General features: G+C 34.9%; 1 protein-coding gene across 1 annotated transcript; it reads left to right on the top strand.

Moving 5' to 3' along the window:
• The first annotated feature begins 1,342 nt into the window (after positions 1-1,342).
• On the top strand, positions 1,343-20,685 carry LOC149787042 (uncharacterized). The gene is made up of 2 exons (XM_089978329.1): positions 1,343-1,397; positions 19,222-20,685. Exons 1-2 carry the CDS (start codon positions 1,346-1,348, stop codon positions 20,082-20,084), a joined length of 915 nt encoding a protein of 304 aa, XP_089834455.1. The 5' UTR covers positions 1,343-1,345; the 3' UTR covers positions 20,085-20,685.
• Positions 20,686-22,012: the final 1,327 nt, after the last annotated feature.

The raw sequence follows: 22,012 nt of genomic DNA, 5'->3' as shown, positions 1-22,012 counted from the left end.
CTAAAAGCATTAGGACTACTCAGACTACCATTCAAGGTATTAGCACTACTCAGACTTCCACCCAAATTATTAACACTACTCAGACTTCCACTCAAAATATTAGGACTACTCAGACTTCCACTCAAGGTGTTAGTCCTACTCAGACTTCCACTGAAATTATTAACACTATTCAGACTTCCACTCAAAGTATTAGCACTACTGAGACTTCCACTGAAAGTATTAGCACTACTCAGACTTCCACTTAAACCCTATGACTACTCAGACTACCATTCAAAGTATTAGCCCTAATCAGACTTCCACCCAACTTATTAACACTACTCAGAGTTATACTCAGCGTATTAGTACTGCACAGACTACCGCTCAAAAAATTAGAACTACTCAGATTTCTTCTCAATGTATTAGTACTTCTAAAGTATTAATACTACTCAGTTCCACTTTATTACTACATATAATTCCACTCAAAGCATTAGCACTGCTCAGACTACCACTTAAAGTATTTTCACTACTCAGACTTCCATCCAATGTATTAACACTACTCAGACTTCCACTCGAATTATGAGGACTACTCAGACTTCCCCTGAAAAGTATTAACACTACCCAGACTTCCATTGAAATTATTAACACTACTCAGATTTACACTCAAAGTATTAGCACTACTCAGACTTCCACTCTAATACTAATAACAATTCCACTCAAAGCATTAGAGCTACTCAGTCGTCAGCTCAAAATATTATTACTGCTTAAACGTCCACCTAAAGTATTCGTACTGTACATTATTTCGTTTTAGTACAACTCTGACGTCCACTGAATGTATTAAACTGCTCAAATTATTAGTGCTGCATAGATGCCCACTTAACACGTTAGCACTACTCCGACTTCCAATAACATTATTAGTACTGATCAGAATTTTACTCAAAATATCAATATTTCTCAGACTTTCACTCAAGATGTTGGTACTGCTCAGCCTGACACACATAACAAAATAAAGAAATGATGCAGTATCTTGGGTTAATGATTTTTATAAGAAAAAGCTAGAAGTCAAATGTGCAAACACTGAAATGTGTTATAATAAATGGCCGCGTGTTTATTCTTTACTATTACTGTTATGTATATACCCTAATTTCATGCAACAAAAGGCATGATATCGGTACGCTTATCTCACCAAACGTCTTTAGATATATATCGCAAAGTCCTTGTAACTATAGTGTGTAACAATAAGCAATCAACCAGGTATAGTGAAATATTATGTTGTTGCTATTGTGTTTGTGTTGTAGCAATAGGCCTTTCTCTGGGTATATTAGAGGTAAACACAATGCGCTGGATATTATGTTGAAAAATTTTTAAAATGAACACCAGATCTTTTATGAGACCATATCTTAAGGGATTTATAAATATTTGTAAGTATAAAGTTTCCTTATATGATTTTAAAACTACAACAAATGCACATTTGTTTTAGTCACATTCACAATTGGATAGAGTCCGAGCTAGTCAACGTATTTTTAGTATGATTATAATGGCACAAATGCACATTAATTTTGTATTGTGTTCGCTATTGAAGACAACTTCGATCTTGTAAATAGTTGTATTAAATCTTTCTCTAACCTCTGAATCACATGTTCAAGGTGGGTGGAGCAAGTGGCTTACGGCCCTCGCATTTACCCGCTAAGGTTACTCTGTCCACGTATGTTTTAGTCTTTTTAGTCTCTGCCCGACCATCGTGAGCATGTAAGCTAACTTGAAATGAGCTTCCTTTCTTAACGTGCTTCCTTCTGCGGTTATACTTCACTATATATCTAACTATCATGTGCTGAAAAATAGCATTAAACCCACAAGTTCAAACACTGTCACATTGTCCTCTCCCAACCAATGTAACTGCTTTATGGTAAAATCATGAAATTCCACTAGAATATCATCATAGTTTGAAAAAAGTCTTTTTAACACAATACTAACTTCATAATACGCTCATCACTGACTAATTACACAACATGATTGAGTTAAAGTTTAAAAACGTTCTAATATTTTTTTTAATGATTCTAGTTGTGGATTACGTGTAATGACGTTTGTAAATCTAAGAAGGATTTTGGTAAGTCAAATTTTTTAACAGGGTAAGATATGTAAGTATACCAATTTTCTTCTAGCTTCAGTTGGAATGATCCTAAAATAAAATAATGAACATGAAGTTCATATTGTTCAGGTAACTCCACATGACGATGACATGTATCTTCTTACTCTTATTGTCGATCAAAATGTTCTTGTAGCTCTACATGCCGTTCGCATAGTTTTTTAACCTGACACGCTGTTCATATGGTTCTTGTAACTCTCCATGCCTCGTACTGATTACGAAAAATGTCTTAAAATCTAAATACTACTACTACTGCTACTACTAATACTACTACTACCACTACTACTACTACTACTACTACTACTACTAATAATAATAATAATAATAATAATAATATTCTTCTTCTTCACCTTCTTAAACATTACACAGATGTTTAGTTTCATGTATCCTGTCAATGATAAAATATTAATTTTTTGCCTGTTCAAAGTTGCAGTTCTAGCATACTAATACCTTAAATTGGACCGAGCTCGTGCGATTTGATATAGCTTTATGTTTCCTATCGGTTTGATGTCTTCAGTCATAGAAAAGGTCGTAATTTAGCTAAAAAAAGTTATTATATTAGGTGATTGTATAATATCGGAGCCGGAAACCACGATCAACCTTGTACCACAGTAAAAAGCCACATTTTTGAACCTACAGTGATATGTACCATTGTATACAACAACTATTAAGGACCAACAGTTGAATGTTCTTGACCTGGGACCTCATCCGTTTATCTCTAATTCCCGATCGTCATTAGCTTGAAAAATCAAATGCTCTGATTAATAGAATAATGACATAATATCATGTCCATCATAATCATTGGGAAAATATACTAATTTTCTTTAAATCAAGGTAAATATTACATTTAAGCTCAAAATAAAATCGCAGCACCTCAACCACCCGCAATTAAGCTTACAGTACATTTACATAGATGAATGTACGTTATGTGTGTTGCTATTTGTGTAAGTTGAAATCTAGAAACTGTGGGTTGATTAGGCTTACACGTTACGAAATAAAGTCAGCTCAAACGAAAAACACAGCTACCACCGCACAATTTAAATGACCTGAACCTTTCAGCAGTATAATATGCTATGTGTATGTTAACTGTTGTAGACATTGCAGTCTACAAGCTGTAACTAAAGTGCTTTGGTTAAGTTGCACTGTTATTGCTACTGCGAAAAACATCTTGCTGACATTAGAGAGCCTATTTATAAAACAGGAAGTATTTTTACGGTGTCATACAATTTTCTATCCACACTTGGTATAATAGGCATGGACACTTTGATTGGGACGCCAATACCTGGGCATGGTATTTATCAGAGAGGGCAAAAACACATGTATCACTCTTGCTCAAGAAAAATAAAATATTTAGTGGACTTGAGACAATATGTAAAGTTCAGTCATGAAACAAGCGTGTTTCTTAAAAATCAGAATATGATTCGCAGTCACATAAATAAAAACATATACTTATCAAAATCATTTACGCTTGTATATAACGTAAATGATACATGTTTGTTCCAGAAAGTCATATCTAATCCGAATATGTTTCACGCCATTTCATTTGGACACCGCGTCGAACGTGCAAGACACGTGTACAATGTGTGATTAAGTATCATACACATAATAATATTATGTTAAAAAGGGATTATTATTTCAGAACACTTTCTGATGAATAATGAAAACAAACTGCCAATATGAAAGACCTTACAATACTCGCGTCAAATTAGGACCTGGTTTATTATGACCTTACGTACGAGACTGATAGACACATGGATGGAATTAAGGTACTTCATTCAAACATGATATTTTAATGACAGCACAGGACGTAACTCTCATTATTCGAAGTTTCACATTTATCATATTTCTCTACACACGTATTTACATTCGTCACTATTTTCCCATTAACATACACACATAGTTCCAATTGTTTCATCCAGTGTCTGTAATTATGAACGTATCTGAGAAGACATCACATAGCTAAAGGACAAAACACAAGCACGACCCCATTAAGATGAAACGGTACCAATAATTTGGCTCGTTGATTTAAAATTAATGAAATTTTATGGATAGAAAACTTTACTAGTATTTTATTAATCAACAAATCAGAGATAGGACATGCAATTGTCAATTGCAAAACTGAGTAATTGAAAATAAAACACATAGCGAGGAGAAATGCATCCATCTGATGCAAGCATAAAACAGGAATACCGGTAACTGCATACGGATATTCAAAATGAAACAATGCAAATTACAACTCTCCTCTTTATGTTAATCGAAGCAGTCATTTGCTGATTCAGTCTGCAAGACGAATTGGATGTATGCTTAACGTTGAAATTGCACCCTCAGCTGATGCGCAACCTATGTTATTCGTGGCCAAGATTTCCACGATTTCCCTTACGGAAAATAGAGTCATGTATATCATCTCGAAGAACATTTTGGTGCAATTACCATTATCAATTTATTCATCAGATACAATCATTATAGTTAAAAATGTGACCTTGCGTTTATACGTCAAGAGCTACACACTCATTGCGGAGAGAAATATCGGTGTTGTTTTTATAAACCCTGTATTTCCGAAGGATAAATTCGAGTCGCCTGCTCAGCATGTCAGTGAAATTTAATCATCACTAAGTGTTGCCAACAGATCTTATAATGCAAGGTTCACAGCAAAATAGTACATGCCAAATCCAGATCCCAAGTTTGTTGAGGTAAGAATCGATTTCATATTTGTCACCAAATTGAAGACTTGGAACAGAAATGCTACATTGCAAAAAACTCGAAATAGAACGATGAAAAAAGGAAAGAGAATTTCATCTTGCTTAATGTGTAATGCATGCAAGAGACAGGCATTCATGTCCCTAATTTATATGTGGCGCAATGAGAGAAGAGCATCCAATAACCCTAGAGGACGGGAAGAAATATTTCGATTTCGCCGTATGGATCTTGGAATCTTTCGACCACATATGGTACCAAGATGACATTGAAAGATACCGAGTCATCCCTCTTTATCCAGATTGTCATGGCTAACAATTTCTCTAGATATAAAGATACAAAGATGAATTTACTCTGACATGCTAATCTATTGTCCCAAGGTCATCCTGAACATAGCCAAAGTCTTCTATATAAAAGTGCGACAAGTAGAATTTAAAGATTACTTGAGCTATTTAGACATGCCTTTAAGTCGAATGCCTAAAACGTTTGGAATGACAGAAATTACCAAATGATATTTTCCACTCTTTCTAGTTACGAATCCAATCAACACACCGTCCTACCGCATGTGCCTGTCTCCCACTGTTATGACACCGGCAATATGCTCACCGAACAACTAAACGCTTTCTTTGCTTTGTACCTCCCTCACGCTTCATACGCCATAGGTTTTGGGAGGAAATGTTAATGTACTCTCGATCGGACATATACGATGTCCGATGTTGCTGTATAAAATTTCTACAACTGTTTATGGAGCACATACGGTTCGATCTTCTGAAGGAAGCCTACACCATCGTCAAAGGATGCTCCATAATCTATAGTAACCGAATCATGAACCCTAGCTCTCATTCGCCCTTAAACTACGTTGTTCATCAGACCTCGATACTCCAGCAAAGCTGAGCACTGGCTAAATTACTTGTGCGCGAAGTGAGACAAATATATCCAAAAAGACCGAAATGTACCAGGCAAAAATTACATTAGCAATATTTGGTGGATACATGGGACTTAGAAGTCGCACAAGATCGTCCAGGAATTTAATGGATGCTTATTCCACAAAATGCTCAATCTGGTAACGTCAACTAGGCCCGACATATGAATCTTAACCGAGGGCCATTACAACCTTGTAATGAAACACTTACCAACGACGCCTAAAATTAGAGTAATAAAAATACCAAGTGGTTTCGTAGAAAGTTAAAACCAAGTGGACCCTTTAAACACGTTTAACATTTTATATGGAAGGCGCATGCCTTCCATTTGCTTGATGTATCACTCAGATGATTTATCACAAAACAAAATATATGAAAGGCGTCGATGTAGTGCGTGAAGATTGTAGAACCAGGGTATTACTGGCCGACGAATTAGGAGATGTAATTATTGCTGCCTAAGTGACAGCCAACGTTCGAATTAAACTGTACGTGAGGAAATCGTGTCCTGTACCTGACATGAACAGCTGAATCTACACCCATTGCCCTGATCATCCTCACATTACCATCGAAGGAGACCTCTTAGGAACATGGACAGACGAGCACCCCGGAAAAAGAAACTGAGTTTCGGTAGCGGCTGTTTTAAAAATGATGACTACGAATACAGTGACAAACGAGGTGGATTGCACACCGCCTACATAGATAGGAAATTCACGCTGAATCATTGGATTATTCTACTGGCCAACTTTGCTGTGCCGAAGGAGGTTTATCAGTCAGGAGAGGACCAACACTTTATCGTAACCACATCAGTGCCGCACACAATTATAGAGGTTACCAACGCACGAATTTATCAGTCGCTATTTGGACAAAAAGGTATGAAATTGTCCAAGATAAGCGAGTATACCACCCTACGAATCTCATTCATGTCTGACCAAAGTGCTTCGGGTATCACCCCCACCTCATCGTATTAACTTGTCAAAGAAGAATAATCGTTGCCTGTGCCTTTGCCTGGCTGTTGTGACCTTGAAAGTCGATTCCAAACGTTGAAGGGAAAGTAACCTAAATATTTGGGAAGACCTACACAGAACAATTAGCCAGAGTAGGATATATTTACTTGGAGTAAGGAAAAAGTAGTTCAGTTGTTACAAGCAGCTGCCTGCCATGTTTGGCGCTCAGCATTAAGAGGTTAGTGTTAGGACTGGTCGGGCATGGGTCTGGATAATGTCTGGATAATGTGGCTGTGTGGGACATGATGCTACAGCCAGCACTATGTTTGAAAAGTATTCAGTCAGTCACAAAGCCTGTCTTTGAACGTTTTTTAGATTGATAATCAGATATTCATGTAGCCTTCCGTTGGTTATAATAATATATAGATATGCAGGTATGTGTTGAGATTGTATACGGCTAAGCAAATATTCTAGAGTATATAATATGCAAACAATAATGAGTGATTGGTATTAACTGTACGTCGATATATCTTATGTCGTATCTGCATTTATTTTTGATCCAGAATATGTGTCATTATTATAAAGTGTGTTGTGTTTAAGTTATGTTAAGAAGCAGATGTTGTCTAACAAAAAAGTGCCTGTTTTATTATTACATGATTTAACTTCCCTGTCACAAGTCAGTAGGATCATCCGCTAGAAACGTTTAGTTAATGCAAAACCTTACGTAGGAAAGTTGTAAATTCTTGCAATAATATTTTCATAGTTTGGAGTGGGTAACAAACATATTTTTCCATAATAGCCATATAGGTTTCATGCAGGCAAACATTCTAAAAATATTATTTGTAAGAATGCAAAATGATATTGATTTTAAAAGAAATCGACGTTTAAGTGGGGTTTTTTCTAATTATTCGTTTTAACACTGATATTTTAACAAGGAATAATCAAATTGATCTCACTTGAAATACATATTGATTAATCTATAAATCTGTATATATGACTTTTCATACGTCAATCCTTACGTTTGTTTGTTTTTGAAGCTGTCTTTTGCTAAGTCACTTAGTTTTCTTGTCATTTTTTAGTTCCTTATTTATATCATTTTAGCCTATGCAATCATGTACTTATGTAACTAATCAGATAAATTTATAACATGGTAAGAAATGTGTAACTTCTAACAATTAGTCAGCCTATCGATCGGAGTTTCGTGGCTTCTAAATGTCGCCAAATGTAAACATATCCCTCGATAAGAGTTTGTGCCTTCATAGCATGCGACATCAGTATAAAAAGGACACAAACACTCCCACTCATTAATATGCACGTACATCGACTGGCATATTGGACCATATTATCATTCCCACTCAGCAAAAGTCACGTATGACCACAAGAAACATCACAATATATCATCCTTAACAGCATCAGTTTAGAACGCACACTCTTCTGCTCAGTTAGATTCATATTGCCCAGGAAACACTGTTTCATAATCGTCCTTTATTGTATCAATATAGGCAATTTTACTAAGACACATATTGTCGAACAATACTGTCACATATCGTTTTTAACTGCAATAATATAGATAGGACATGCAGACTTCAAAAAAGCAATATTTTCATATCGCCCAGGACAACACTACGCCGTATCATCTTTGAATCCATCAATTTAGAAAGTACATACACCCGGGCAACAGGACGATATCATATCCTTAACTGATCAAATTACTATGTTGTATTCAACAATGTAACAGAAGGAAATATAACCAAGACGTTTAAGAATTTTAATAAATAACGTATTTTTTTTAAATTACACAGTGAAAAGTTAAGAGGAGCTGAGAGAGAGGACTGATAAATCAATTCCATTCCGATTTTGGTGTCATTCTCTTTTCGTATGTTTATGTTGTAAGTCTGCTGACGTGTTTTATGTTGTACTTAGATAATATTCGAGATAAACATGTTGATTATTTGGACCATAATATAATTCTACAGCTTTTATAAATTATTTAATAAGTAATGGTGAAGGTGTGGTTATAAATCGCTTTCAATAAATAGCAGCTAAGGCTCGACCCTTTTTACGTGATAAACTCCCAGAAATAAAGACAAAAATTGGAGTCCTAGTTACGCCCCATCATACTATTATTTCACCCCCCCCCCCCACCCCCCCCAAAAAAAAACAAAATAATTAACAAAACAAAACAACACTACTTCGTAAGGATATATGTGGATACTTGTCATTGGGTCGTTATCTCTCAAAAGCAATTGTTACCAAAATTAGCACGTAACCATAAAAAACCTACCAAAGGATTGTGTAAGAGAATATCTGAAGGGTCAAGGATTTTTGCTCTCAATGCGCAAAAGGAAAGGCATATTTTAAGTAAAACGAATATATCTTAAAAAATAGAAAACACGAAACAGTCATAATTGTTAGTTGTGGAATGTTTTATTCGGATCTTTTTAAAAATACATCATTGTTTCTATCTTGTGCTAAGTAAGATGTTTTCCGTACGTATCCATTGCTTCGTCCTTTAGAAAATCGATTTTGTAGCTCAATATGTCATTCAAAATGTTATTAAGTGGTTCCTCTATCTGCAGGAAACTATACAAATATTTGCCAACTTTTATTTATATTTATATGTCGTTTAAAGCCATGGTGTTAGGGATGTGCTGGTATAGAAGTGGATGCAGTTTGATTTCCATGACCTGAACTAGTGGTACTCTTTATTTCGACTATGATATCTCAGACACTTCAGGTCTTGATGTTAGTTGCTTTGTTTGCCAACATTGATGTCTCAGAAATTACAGGACTGGATTGTAATGTCCTTACCTGACCACAGTGATATCTCAGAAAATACTGGCCTGTATATTGATGACCTTGCATGGACACAGGACTAACTCAAGCGATTGTGATCAGTAGCTAATTGCTCTCTCCATCAAGCTACACGTTCAACACAGTGAGCAACAATGGATTTGTGTGACCTATGTCCTCACTGTAATCTTGCTCGAGCGCCAGCGTGGATATAGAAGATACGTAACTGTCAAGAGCTTGCACAAGTTATGCTTAGGGGGCAAGACACGCATTCTTAGCACCTGCACTGTGTGCTTTGGGAGGCGAAATAAGCATTTCATTCATAGCAGGGTAGAAACTTTAGGCAATATAATATTATCTCAAACCATTAAACATTAACTTTGAGATTATTAGCACTGATGATGCCAGCCGTTATTGCTAGACCTTCGTAACACTGTAGTTACTTAAAACGTAATCGCCACAGCATAGGTGTTATATATATTTTCCGTATGGAAGACAAACTAGTGCATCATTGCGAAAGGTATCTTATTCAGTCTAACAAATATTTGACAGGTCACTTACTGTACAGCCCTTAGCAACACCACGCCTTATTGCATAAAGTTCAAAATACTGCTACCTTGCAAATAGGTCAAGAAAAGCACATCAGCACGGCATTTTTCAGAGTCAGTAAAAATCAATTGATACTAATATGCATTGGGAAAGTTTTATGTTTGGGTATAACGATAGTTGGAGCCATTTTGTCGCTTCACCGCTATTATGTGTCTTACAGTTTTCATAAACTGTTAGATATATTGGTATCTATTTTTATATCCTGTACATCACTAGATACATGCATTTTATTCTACTGATGTGCAGAATATGGTACCTGCGCAAACCTCGTTTAAAATCGATAGTACAATTATATGGAACCTACGTTTGAGCTTAGCTGGGAAACAAGATATGAATAAACGTGACAATCAAACGTTTTATCATGAACAACAACATAACTGTTACATTTTAAACAATTTATTGGACCACATACGTAATCTATAACACAATACAAGATTAATCAATTAGTCTGTTTTACATTATGATCCAATTAGTTTTGTCACGCAAGACATTACTTAACAGCCAAGACGTTCTCGTTTCTTTTACACGGCATTTTTATGTCAAGTTTGATTTCGGTCTTTTGTACTATTCTGATACTTACTCATATATGTTATCCCACGAGGTGCGTTTTATTCAGGCTTGGACTTCATAGTCCAACGTTATGAGATGCATCTAATTCACGCTTGGACTTTGCTGTATGTGGGACATAAATGTAACGTGATATGCGTGCAAAGTGATCACACACACGCCTAGTTCTTTGCTAGGTTCAATGGTCTAAGCAATGATTACAACCCGATTTATTGCTTCTAAGAAGAAAACCTAAAACCACTCTTCGCAAATTCCAGAAACAAAATAATATCAGGACCTGCTAATTAGAAGGTTCTCCGACAAGAAGAAAATATCGCGCAACACAAATGAAAAAACAAAAATAACAAAACATATGGCTCGCGAAAACACATGCATTTCTTAAAATCACTTCAAAACGGTCTCAACACTTTTTACAAAAGTACAAACGATTTGCAGCTGGACCCCAAACATTATAAAATATGTCAATACACCCGGTCATATATTGTGGAAAACTCAGCAATACTGTTCAGGAGAATAAACCCTCTTACCTACATTTCAGGTAGGGGCGAAAAGGGAGGAGAGCATTGATTTACTCAGTTTATACACACGCATGATACATTCTCGTCTCATAGTTCACATGTGTACAATGATCAAAGTCTACAATGTTACAGTGGGTCAGATAATAAACAATATGTAACTATATATGGAAGAGTTTCTAAACCATACCATACGACATATTAAATGTGTTGACACCAACAGGAAGTAATTAGTGCATAATTATCTCACATTTGCTATTCAGGCCTACTTTTATTATAACAGCCAAAGGCAATTCATTAGCGACAACCTGCATTTTCTAGAAATGGAATAGTTATATTTATAATTCTTAAGTGGGGAAACATTGTTTAACTTGTGAACCGCAATGTGAACTTTTAAAGGGATGGAGGTGTTGTATATGGTAGTAATGTAACTAATATGCACGAATGTTTGCGCCTTATATAAACCAGTTGGTCAGTCTCTGTTTAACATTTATCATAGTCACCTGATACTGAAGTATATAACCCAACTTACGTGTGTTGGGTCGTGCCTACAAACACAAATATAACAAACTTCGGAGAACAACGTTATGAGATGTATATGATTTAGGATAGGACTTCAGATCATTTATTTGAAACATGTATAGACTACAGAGTCCAAATTTCTGAGCTGAATCTGATTTTCGTTTGGACTTCCAACAGTAACCTAATGAAGTGCATTAGATTCAGGTTTGGTCCAACGGTATATGATATATTTGATGCAGACTTGGACTACAAAGTCCGACGTTATGAAGTTTATTCAGGCTTGGACGTCAGATAGGCCATTTTAAGGGTTTATTATTACGGTTAATCCCAACGGAACTCACTGTTTTATACATTCATATCTGTGCTACAAAAGGTGACATTACACATTCTCAAGATATTGTGTTTTCCTTTCCCAAAATAGTTCATTTTAGTCATATTCCTGTTAGGCATTGTGCGCGACTATGTTTACCTTGTATAGAAAAAAAGTATTTATTCATTCTAAAGATTCATGTAGGAAGTCATAATACTGTTACATTTTCTTCGAGCATCACATTTTCTCCTTGCACTTTGTATCTACTTGTATGATCTATTGATACTTCTATAACATGTCTTGGTAATTAGCTGTTCTGCATAATGAAAACATCCTAAAAGCTAAGATATATGATGATCAATACCTACTTTGCGAACGGACCAATGGCTCATACGTTGTAACTATTGAATTTTAGTCGAGAATAAACTGTTGATCGTATTTACGACGCTGGTGGCACTTAGAAATGTGACTGAATGTATAAAAGCAGTATCAAAAATAACTATTTTAGCTGCTGTATTTGACTTCTACAAATAGTGTAGGGTTTGTTAATAATTCAGCTAGACATTTCAGTGGTTGTGTTGGTGGCAGCAGCACGAATGAACAACAACATTGAAAAACTGGTGCGTGTATGGAGAGATGGTATAAACTAGCATATTGGTATTTTATGAGAATCAGCTACAAAAGCATGAATAACAGCATAAGTGGATCTGAAAATACGTGCTTTCTGTGCTTTCGGGTGATTTGAATATAGTGGTAGCAACAGCAGCATTACAAGTAGTAGTAGTTGATGTTCCATTAGCAGCAGTAGCATTAATTGATGTTATTTGTGTTGTTGTTGTTGTTGTACTGGCTGTGGCGGTGGTATTTGTAGGATGATGCGGAAAGGAGTAGGAATGTTTCAATATATATATATATATATATATATATATATATATATATATATATATATATATATATATATATATATAGTGTACATATATTAAAATAGCATGGCACTGAAAGTGTTGATATAAAGCAAATTTATATACCAATACTATTAGTATATCACATTGTGATCCGCCAATGGCACAATAATACGAATATATACTATTTCAGCTGCAGGTCTATATAAGAGTGATGAAGTTCCACTCATTAACTATTAGTGACGTATGAAAATACTCTTATAAAGTATTCATTGTCCTAATTTTATAAATGAATTTAAAATCCTACACATTTCAGCATTATCCGTTCTTTGTTTCGTTCCCCTTGCCCGTATCTAAGATAAGGAGCTAGACATGTATAAAAATGTAGTACGAGAGAAAAAGAATTTGGGTTGAATGAAAACCTTACAAATGATCTTGCTCCAAGTAACCTACAAGAATACGGTTAGTCTTAACGGTATGTTTACACTTTACTAGGGATCTATATACAGTGTTCTAAATATCAATGATACATGGTTGCAATAGTCGGTCGACACTGTAAGTTAAATTTGACGGTAACGAGGAACGAATACTGTATCGTATTTAATTTTGTTCTGTGGTTTCTGAAATATATTATAATGTCCTAAATATCGATTGTTATTATTAATTAATTATGAAAAAGTTCAAGCCGAAATCACCTCTCTCCCCCTCTCTCATACACACGTTCTCTCGCTCTCTCTTTAGGCAATGGTATAAAGACAATGGCACAAACCCATGAAAAAACGACCTTTGGGGATTTTCGCTTGTGTCAGACGACGACGTCTCTGAACCTATGAATCCTCGTAAAGTAAAACCGGCCAAAGGAAAAAGAGATAGAGAGAGGGGGAGGGAGGGATAATTGTATGGTCAGAAGTAATGTTAATTAAAGCAGAATACTAACTTAGATCAACGCTAATTATAATACAATGTTTTACTTACCTCTTGCTGGTTCCACATTGTGCTTAGTTAATATTCCAACCTAAATTCCATACACCAGTACCTGAAAGCAGAGGCGTTAAGTGTGTACATTAAACTGTGTTAGTAGTGCTCTACCTTCTCCATAATAACAAGATTTGATGTTTAAATCATATGTGTCTTATATTGATTCAACCAATGCGAATAAAATTAAAACTTAAAACAAAAACAACAAATTTATCAATTTGCAAATGTTATTGTGAAAAACACGTAAAGGCACAGAACTACTTTTTGTAGTGGACACACTCGTAGGGATGTGATGAGTTTATACACTCGGTCAATTCACAGTTGCCAGGAACATATCTTAATTCCTTTTAAAGTCAAATATGTGTATTTGTATGTGATAAGAATAAAGTAGATGCAAAATTGGTACGCTGGTTCATTGATATACCACTTGTTATATACATTTTTTATTAAGAGTAAATTCGGCAAGCCTCGTCTCCTTTTAATGAAAAATTATACATCGCGTGGTATTTCATTGATACAGCTTACATACCACACTCTCTCTCTCACACACACACACGGATATATATATATATATATATATATATATATATATATATATATATATATATATATATATATATATATATATATATATATATATATATATATATATATATATATATAAACCAATCATTATCTCAGAACCAGATCTGCCTTAAGAGCCGTATGTATTAATATTGACTATTATGCTGACTGTATTTTGAGGGATGGTTATAGCTGGAAAAGCATCAGCTGCAATTGCTCGATATATATTTCACATAAATAAACGGAAAGACATGCTTGCACACATCGGAGTTTTACCGTCATAAATTGGTCTGTATACATGCTTGCCTGTTATTTGATTTAACTGCCTTGATTGGATTGGGATAAAACACGAACTCGTTATACACACCCCAAAATAAGTCAAAGCATGCTATAATGGTCCATACATCAATAGTTTGCAAGAACACAATAATCCAGGCAAGGTAACCTAGCAGCTACCTAGATTTATTATATTTGTTTCTCTGCAGCAATTGGTGGATTTCTTTATAACATGACTTTTACGGGGAAGCACAGGATATTTAAGGCAACTTACATTTTGGGAATCGTGACGGATTTATCAAACTTGTATAAGTCGTCTTTATATGATTCGAAAACTGCGTAGCATTTATTCATATTACCTGTATTGATTATATGCGGAGGGGGCCTTCTATATGACAATATATTTTGCAGGTATCAGTCTCACTAGGCAATGTATAAAATACTATATGAACGACATTGCTTTCGAAGGTGTGAGTTGTTCACTATTAACGCAAAATAATATGGTTATTTCGTTGAGAGCTGATACAGAAATCTACAAGTTATTAGTCATTTTGCCAGCAATTTTAGCGTAGGAGAGTAGTGATTCTAAGACAAACTTAATCGAATTGCCATTACTTTTGTACAGTTTAATATTGTGGAGACAATATGTGTACCATGGTGTTATATATCCTCGCTGTATCAGATTTGTACAACAGAACATCGCGGGATAAATTTTAAATGATGCAACTTTTACAGAGTCCATTTACAATTTGATCCATTGTTATGCATGCTCTTCTCGTCAAAACTTGAAACTCCGTATGGTCACATGCATCTGTTCCTTTAGAGCCTATTCATGAGTATTACGTTTGCTTGCCTTGCTTATAACATTATCGGTTTAGAATCGGTGACACAAGGGTAACAATGGCGTATATAACAATTGGTTGCCTTAATACAAATCAGCATATTGTTTTCATTTTGTGTTTGGGTGTTTGTGTGCTAGTATGTGTGTGCTTAGTTTCATTGGCATAAAATAAACAATACGTTTGAATGAATAACATTTTAAACTAGCTCGACAAGATAAAATATCTCTGTTTTTGAATCATTTATGTGGACACGTGAAACATGTCTATAACCTTATATTCATTCTGCCATTTTTTACCCTGGCATTTCTTGAATATTTTGTTATTGTATATCATCTGAAATGATTCATAATAACATTCCCACGTGGAGTTGATGTGGAACATGACCTGTGTATGGCGTTAAGAGATAGAGAATACTGTTATACGTTTCTACACAATCAATGATTGTTAAAGATAGTTTTGATCTGTGTCCGTCATACAATAGAAACAGAGCTGTGATGAATCGCGCCATTTTACAGAGCTGTTTAAATGTTCTTCGAGATATTTCCCGAATGCCTGACAGTTGATCCATCAAAATACATTACAATACCATACATCGATGGTATTGCAGCCACATGGGATTGATTTCTTAGCAAAATTAGACAAAAAACCGGAATAGTTGTACCTAAAGTATTTAGAAACAGTCACATTATATGACCTGCTACTGGTAATTCGTTGGTTACTACAGAAGGATGGTATGTTGTTGTGATGTTCTTAGGTTCATTCCTCAGGTTATTAATGTTTATGATTTCTCTCAGCATTTCAAAATACGCCCTTAATGTCTATCCGAACTTGAATCTGGCACGCATTAATGCGAGAGAGAACGACTTTTCAACTGTTACAGTTGGTTATGGTGATTTGAAGTTGTGATATCACTGCCGTGATAGCAGATTATCCTTCCGATGCAGGACAATTAGTGGGCAAATTACAAAAATCTGAGTTTGTATATCTAGAGCCCGCCTTCGCCAAAAGCGAAATATTACATACAGGCCGGGCGTCATGTTACTATGGCAAAAATTGTACTCGGCCCGATTTAACGGTGTCAGTGTCCACTTCCAAAATGATTCATTGCTTCCTGTTTTATTTTATTTTCCTTAACATCTATTTATGCATTTTTATTTCTTCTTGGTCATTACAATAATATAATATTTAGGTTTCTACCATTCTCAGAATCATGAAAGACTGTGTGTAATGAAGAATTTCGATAGAGTTCGAAAATCTTAATACTTATTTTTTGAGAACGTCCAAACCATGTGATCTAGAGCGCTCGGTTGTACTGGTTACTGACATCTCACCTCTGTCTACGTGGACATGACTATCGGCAATATCAACATGGGTTTGTGAGAGAGCTTCTCTGGGATATGGTCAGTGAAAGTATACATAGAGCTTACTTTTTATGATGTTGGGTTGTGCGTTTTGCATGAAGTTAGTACAGTATATATATATATATATATATATATATATATATATATATATATATATATATATATATATATTACATGACTGAATGAAAATGGGAATGATATGATTCTTCCCTTGTTGTTGTGATCGAAGATATAAAGAGAGGTCGAACGATATCATTCTGGTTTCTTCAAGCGGCGGTGTCATTCTAGCGATGCAGGTATTACATCGCTAATATCTGGGAAGAGATATTGGGTTCGAACTGGAAAACACGAACTCGAGATCTAAGTCTATGGCAGCAATGCTTTATTAACATTTAATAAAACTACTCTAAATATAGAAGACAAATTACGCACAATTCATTTAAAATATATACTAAAATTGTACATTAATTACACCTAACCATGTTCACACAATTATATAATTTTAGCATTTCAAAATTTAAAACCAAATAAATTGTCAATAGTTCAAAAATTCTCAAGAGTTAGTTATTTCAAATGAATACCAAGGTTTTTCAATATTTTTTTATTGAATCCTATTTCTAAACTAGACTACTATTTCCTGTAATTTCGAAGGTATTCTATTTCTAAATAAAGTATTTGTAGCATGAAGTTGGTAGCAAATGATTTCTGAAAAAAAACAAAGCTTAATATTCTAAATTTACACAAATTCAAAATAACCTTAAACAATATAAGAAACACTATATTGAACAATTCATATTGTATAGTAATACAAAGCTAAAACCAGCATAATACGAACTTTCCAGAGGCAGGTGATGTAATCTCTAAATGTGGTGCAAGTCAAGGAGGGTGAGGATTGTAATCATTCCGCTATCCACAGCAGATATAAGGTCATTTACTACAGGCCCAACATATTTTTGTTGCTATAGAGGATCAATATTTTCCCATGTTAAATACATATTGTCGTTAGACAGTCCCAATCAATTGGCACTCTACATCCCTATGGTCAATCCAACGTGTTCCTATACAGTCACAATCCATTGTCACTATACATCTCTATGTTCAATTCCCCTTGTCCATATACAGACTCAATCCATTCAATATCCCTTGTTCGTGTACATACCCAACTTATGTTCATCATTCCCTTGTCCCAACACAGACCCAATCCATTCAATTCCCCGTGTTCTTATACAGGCCCAACATATGTTGGATTCCCATTGTCTTTTTTAGATATAAAATTCCCATGTTATATTCCCATTGTCCCTAAAGTGACCCAGCAACTTCTTGGCTAGATTTTCCATTGTCCTTAAACAGGCCCAACCTATGTTAAATTCCTATGGTCCCTATTTTTTACATACCCCTTTTAACATTTTGTCCCCATTGTCTATAAAATGGCCAAAGGGAGTTTGTAATGGTAATTCCCATTGTCTGTATAGTGACTCAGTATTCCCCATGTTAAATTGTTATTGTCCTTAGAGCGTCCTAGGGGTTTGGTAATGGTAATTCCATTGTCCTTAGAGTGTACCCATTCACTAATCGCATGCCCCTCGTGCTTCTGTGATACCTGGCTTCGTCAGAGACCGCTTCCAGTACACACTCAGACCATGAGGAGTTTTTATTTACGTCACCGTCTGGGAATTCGTAAATCATAGGTTCAACTGAAGATGTTTTATTAGATACACATGTTGTCTGACAATGAAGATGAGGGAGAGACACAATATACAGTGATTAATAGCATATAATTATTTTAAATATAGCAGTAGTACTGATGGTTTTGTGAAAGGCATCTTAGTAAAATCAGATAATCGAAAAATTCTAATAACCATTTTATTTATTATAAGAATTTAAATTACATTTGCAAAATCATACTTTTATTAAAATTAAATGAATTCAAAGAACATCTCCAAAAACGATATATTCTAAACATTCATAAGAAAAACAACGTCGGAACATACAGACGGTGTCTCTAGGTCAACTTATTATACCTTACTAACTGAATCAGAAGTAGCGTACCTGTGACAACATATTTTATTTAGAAATTCACTTCATTCATTTTTATAAAAAATTAAACCTTCGTGAATACATTCCCTTCTATATAAACTGTATAAAGGTTTACTGAAAAAGCTATCTTTGTAAGCAAAGTATATTAATTAAATTAAGTTTTGCAAGCATGCATTGGCTTGGAGTGCATTTGCACGAATGAATGGGGTCTTACCGCTATGCCAAGGACGTTCGTCATGTTCTTAGTATTACTCTTGATTTTCAGACAACCGACGACTGTTGCCTACCTTGAAAGAATTTGCAGGACCTATTCGAGGTAATGGTATTAGTGGCAACGAGGATATATACTATCGAGAGATTTGGGAGCCCGAACAGGGCGATGCTAGAGGAGAAAGCATATATTTCACACAACTGACGAAAAGTGTTACAGACACAGCAAGAAATGCAATTATACAAGCAGGTGGGTTTAAAGGTAACATAAAAAGGTATGGAATCAATGAAGATGGACATGATATGGTTGCACGCTTCTCCTGGTGGTCGGTTTGTATACCTCAAACCGAAATAAACAGATTGCAGGGCACTCTGTTGGATGGCGATGAATTAGCCGATATTTACAAAGATGGGTCGAGGTATGGGACAAATATGATTAGATACAATTTTGACGAACTCATGGGATCATATGGGGAATGCTCCCAAAGTCATCCCGAAATTCGAGTTCTTGGCACCTATTGCTATAAACGAGAAGTAATGCATGCTCTAGTTGTAGCACCTCAGGGACATCCGACGTTTCAACAACATCCTATTGTGGCAACAAGGCAAGATGGTCATAGTGAGTATACATGGTATACTATGAACGTTAGGGTCGAGAATCTTCGCTGTTATAAGCAAGACATTGTTGGGATAACATCCAGGACTAATCATTATATATGGAGACCATTTTCCGTCCTACGGTATAGAGTGCCGACAAAAAGGATGTGGTCGCATATGTCATTCGCATTTTATCTGGATCCATTACCTGGCATGAATATGAAAGTTCCCAATGTTGCAGATGATGACAAGTGGAGAAAATGTAAATTACAGGAGATCAAACTTATCGACCCATTGAAGGAAGAGCAAAGCGAAACATAAGTAAAATGTAAACATAATATACATTCAATCTCAGCTTATCAAACCTAGAACTTTCAATTGAATTATAAGGCAAACATTTAAGTATCAACACAAACACAGTGTTTAATCCCTGCTTGTTTTGGCAATTTGTTTTTAAATAGGTACCTGCTATTTTAGGTTTTGGGTTCATGCGAAGCGAAAAACATAATAATGGAAAATAATCATATTGATGACGCAAATAAAAACACTGCATTCTGGAGCACCCATTTTAGCAAATTCATAGCCTAAACAGTGGCAGAACCAGTTGCATAAAAGATCTTGTAGCATTATTTCGTTGTTTAACCGAATATTATTACCGAAAACAGAAAACAGAGAACAATAACAAACCGAAACAGTTTACAAGGTATGACGAAAATATTACTTCTGCATGGTTTATATTATTTTAAGATTTGTATCCCTAGTTACCTTGGACTAAATGTTAATAATGTTATTTAAATGTTGTTTCTTTATGAACATTAAAACTAAGATGTAATAAAAGATTGTAGTTAGTACGTTACATAATAATCATATCCTATATATCTCACCATTATTTTATACATGTTTTTGTTAATGGACTGCTCAATATAGTTTACAGCGAAAATTAATGTGTATGATGCAGTTTTCTATTAAAAGCCTTTATTCATTATTATATTCCGTAGTCGATGTAATTTAACAAAATGTATAATAGGTGTAGTAATGTATTTTATATTAATATGTTGTTCTAATTTTCTTTAGCATTATGTTATTTCTCACTGATTGACATATATATGTTTCATTTGCAAAGGGTACCAATGTTCATGAACCCAGATAGTTTTAGTCTTCTGAAACAAAGTGATGGAACAGTCAATCTTCATATTTAGTTTCTAAATGTATTTCACTTACAGATGCACATGCAAACACTCCCACATTATTTTGGAGTTATCTATAAGCTAATGCGAAAGTATAAATATGCTCAAGACGAGAGACTCTTCAGTCAAAACATTACTTATAAAATATTTGAGTAATGTTAGAGTTATGTTCCACTTACATAAAAGACTAACAACGACTAACCAAATATTCACTATAAAACAAGGCACTCCACAAAGAAAGCACAATAATGTATGTACTATTAGCAATATTTAGAAATATGCAAAAACAGCAAATAAGACTGGGACAGACAATGGATGCGAGTACGAAATATTATAAAAGTTCTGAAAATATGAGAATAGGAAAGAATAACAGATTCACTGTGTGTTACATAAGAAGAGAGGTTCTGAAATTATGTCAGTTTATTCTGTTTGCCATTTTAGTTTTTCTATTGTTATTTCCTTATAAATTGGCTTAAAGTATGCTCGAACGTTCAATATGCATCTGGATAATATTGGTATCACTACGCCTCCTACATGAATGATCAAATCAAAAAGGGCTTGATGTCTAGTGGGTCTTCGAAAATAGATCCGATATGACTTCCATTATGTCAGAAATGACAAACATCTCCAAAATCTCGTTATCGAAACTCTCGTGGATATATAGGCATATTGACCTGTGGATTTAACAAGATGACTTCTTATGATATCCAGCTGGTCTTAAATTACAATGATGATGATCTGAAGTGAAATATAGCAGCATAGCGGTCTTAATGTAAATCTTGATATCGCAATTCCTCTTCAATTGCTGGTCGTATTGACGAGGGGTTTTGACCGAATGTCTTTTCATAATGTCAAAATAAAAGATAATCTATATTTAAATGGTGCTGATCTGACAAGAGCCGCCATCTTGAATGCATTATATCACCAATCCTCCTTTATCAAAAGTCACACTGATAGGACGTTTTCTTTCGAGCACTGATTAGTTATAAATTAAAAATGGTGCTGATGTTTTTTTCTCGCAGTACGAATTATCAACTCTGTCCCACAATAACACAGGTATCT

Source organism: Sinohyriopsis cumingii, chromosome 12 (genome assembly GCF_028554795.1).
Source record: "Sinohyriopsis cumingii isolate HCF-2022 chromosome 12, ASM2855479v2, whole genome shotgun sequence".
Lineage (NCBI taxonomy): Eukaryota > Metazoa > Mollusca > Bivalvia > Unionida > Unionidae > Sinohyriopsis > Sinohyriopsis cumingii.
The sequence above is the reverse complement of the archived record's forward strand: the minus strand, read 5'-3'. Positions and strand labels throughout refer to the sequence as shown.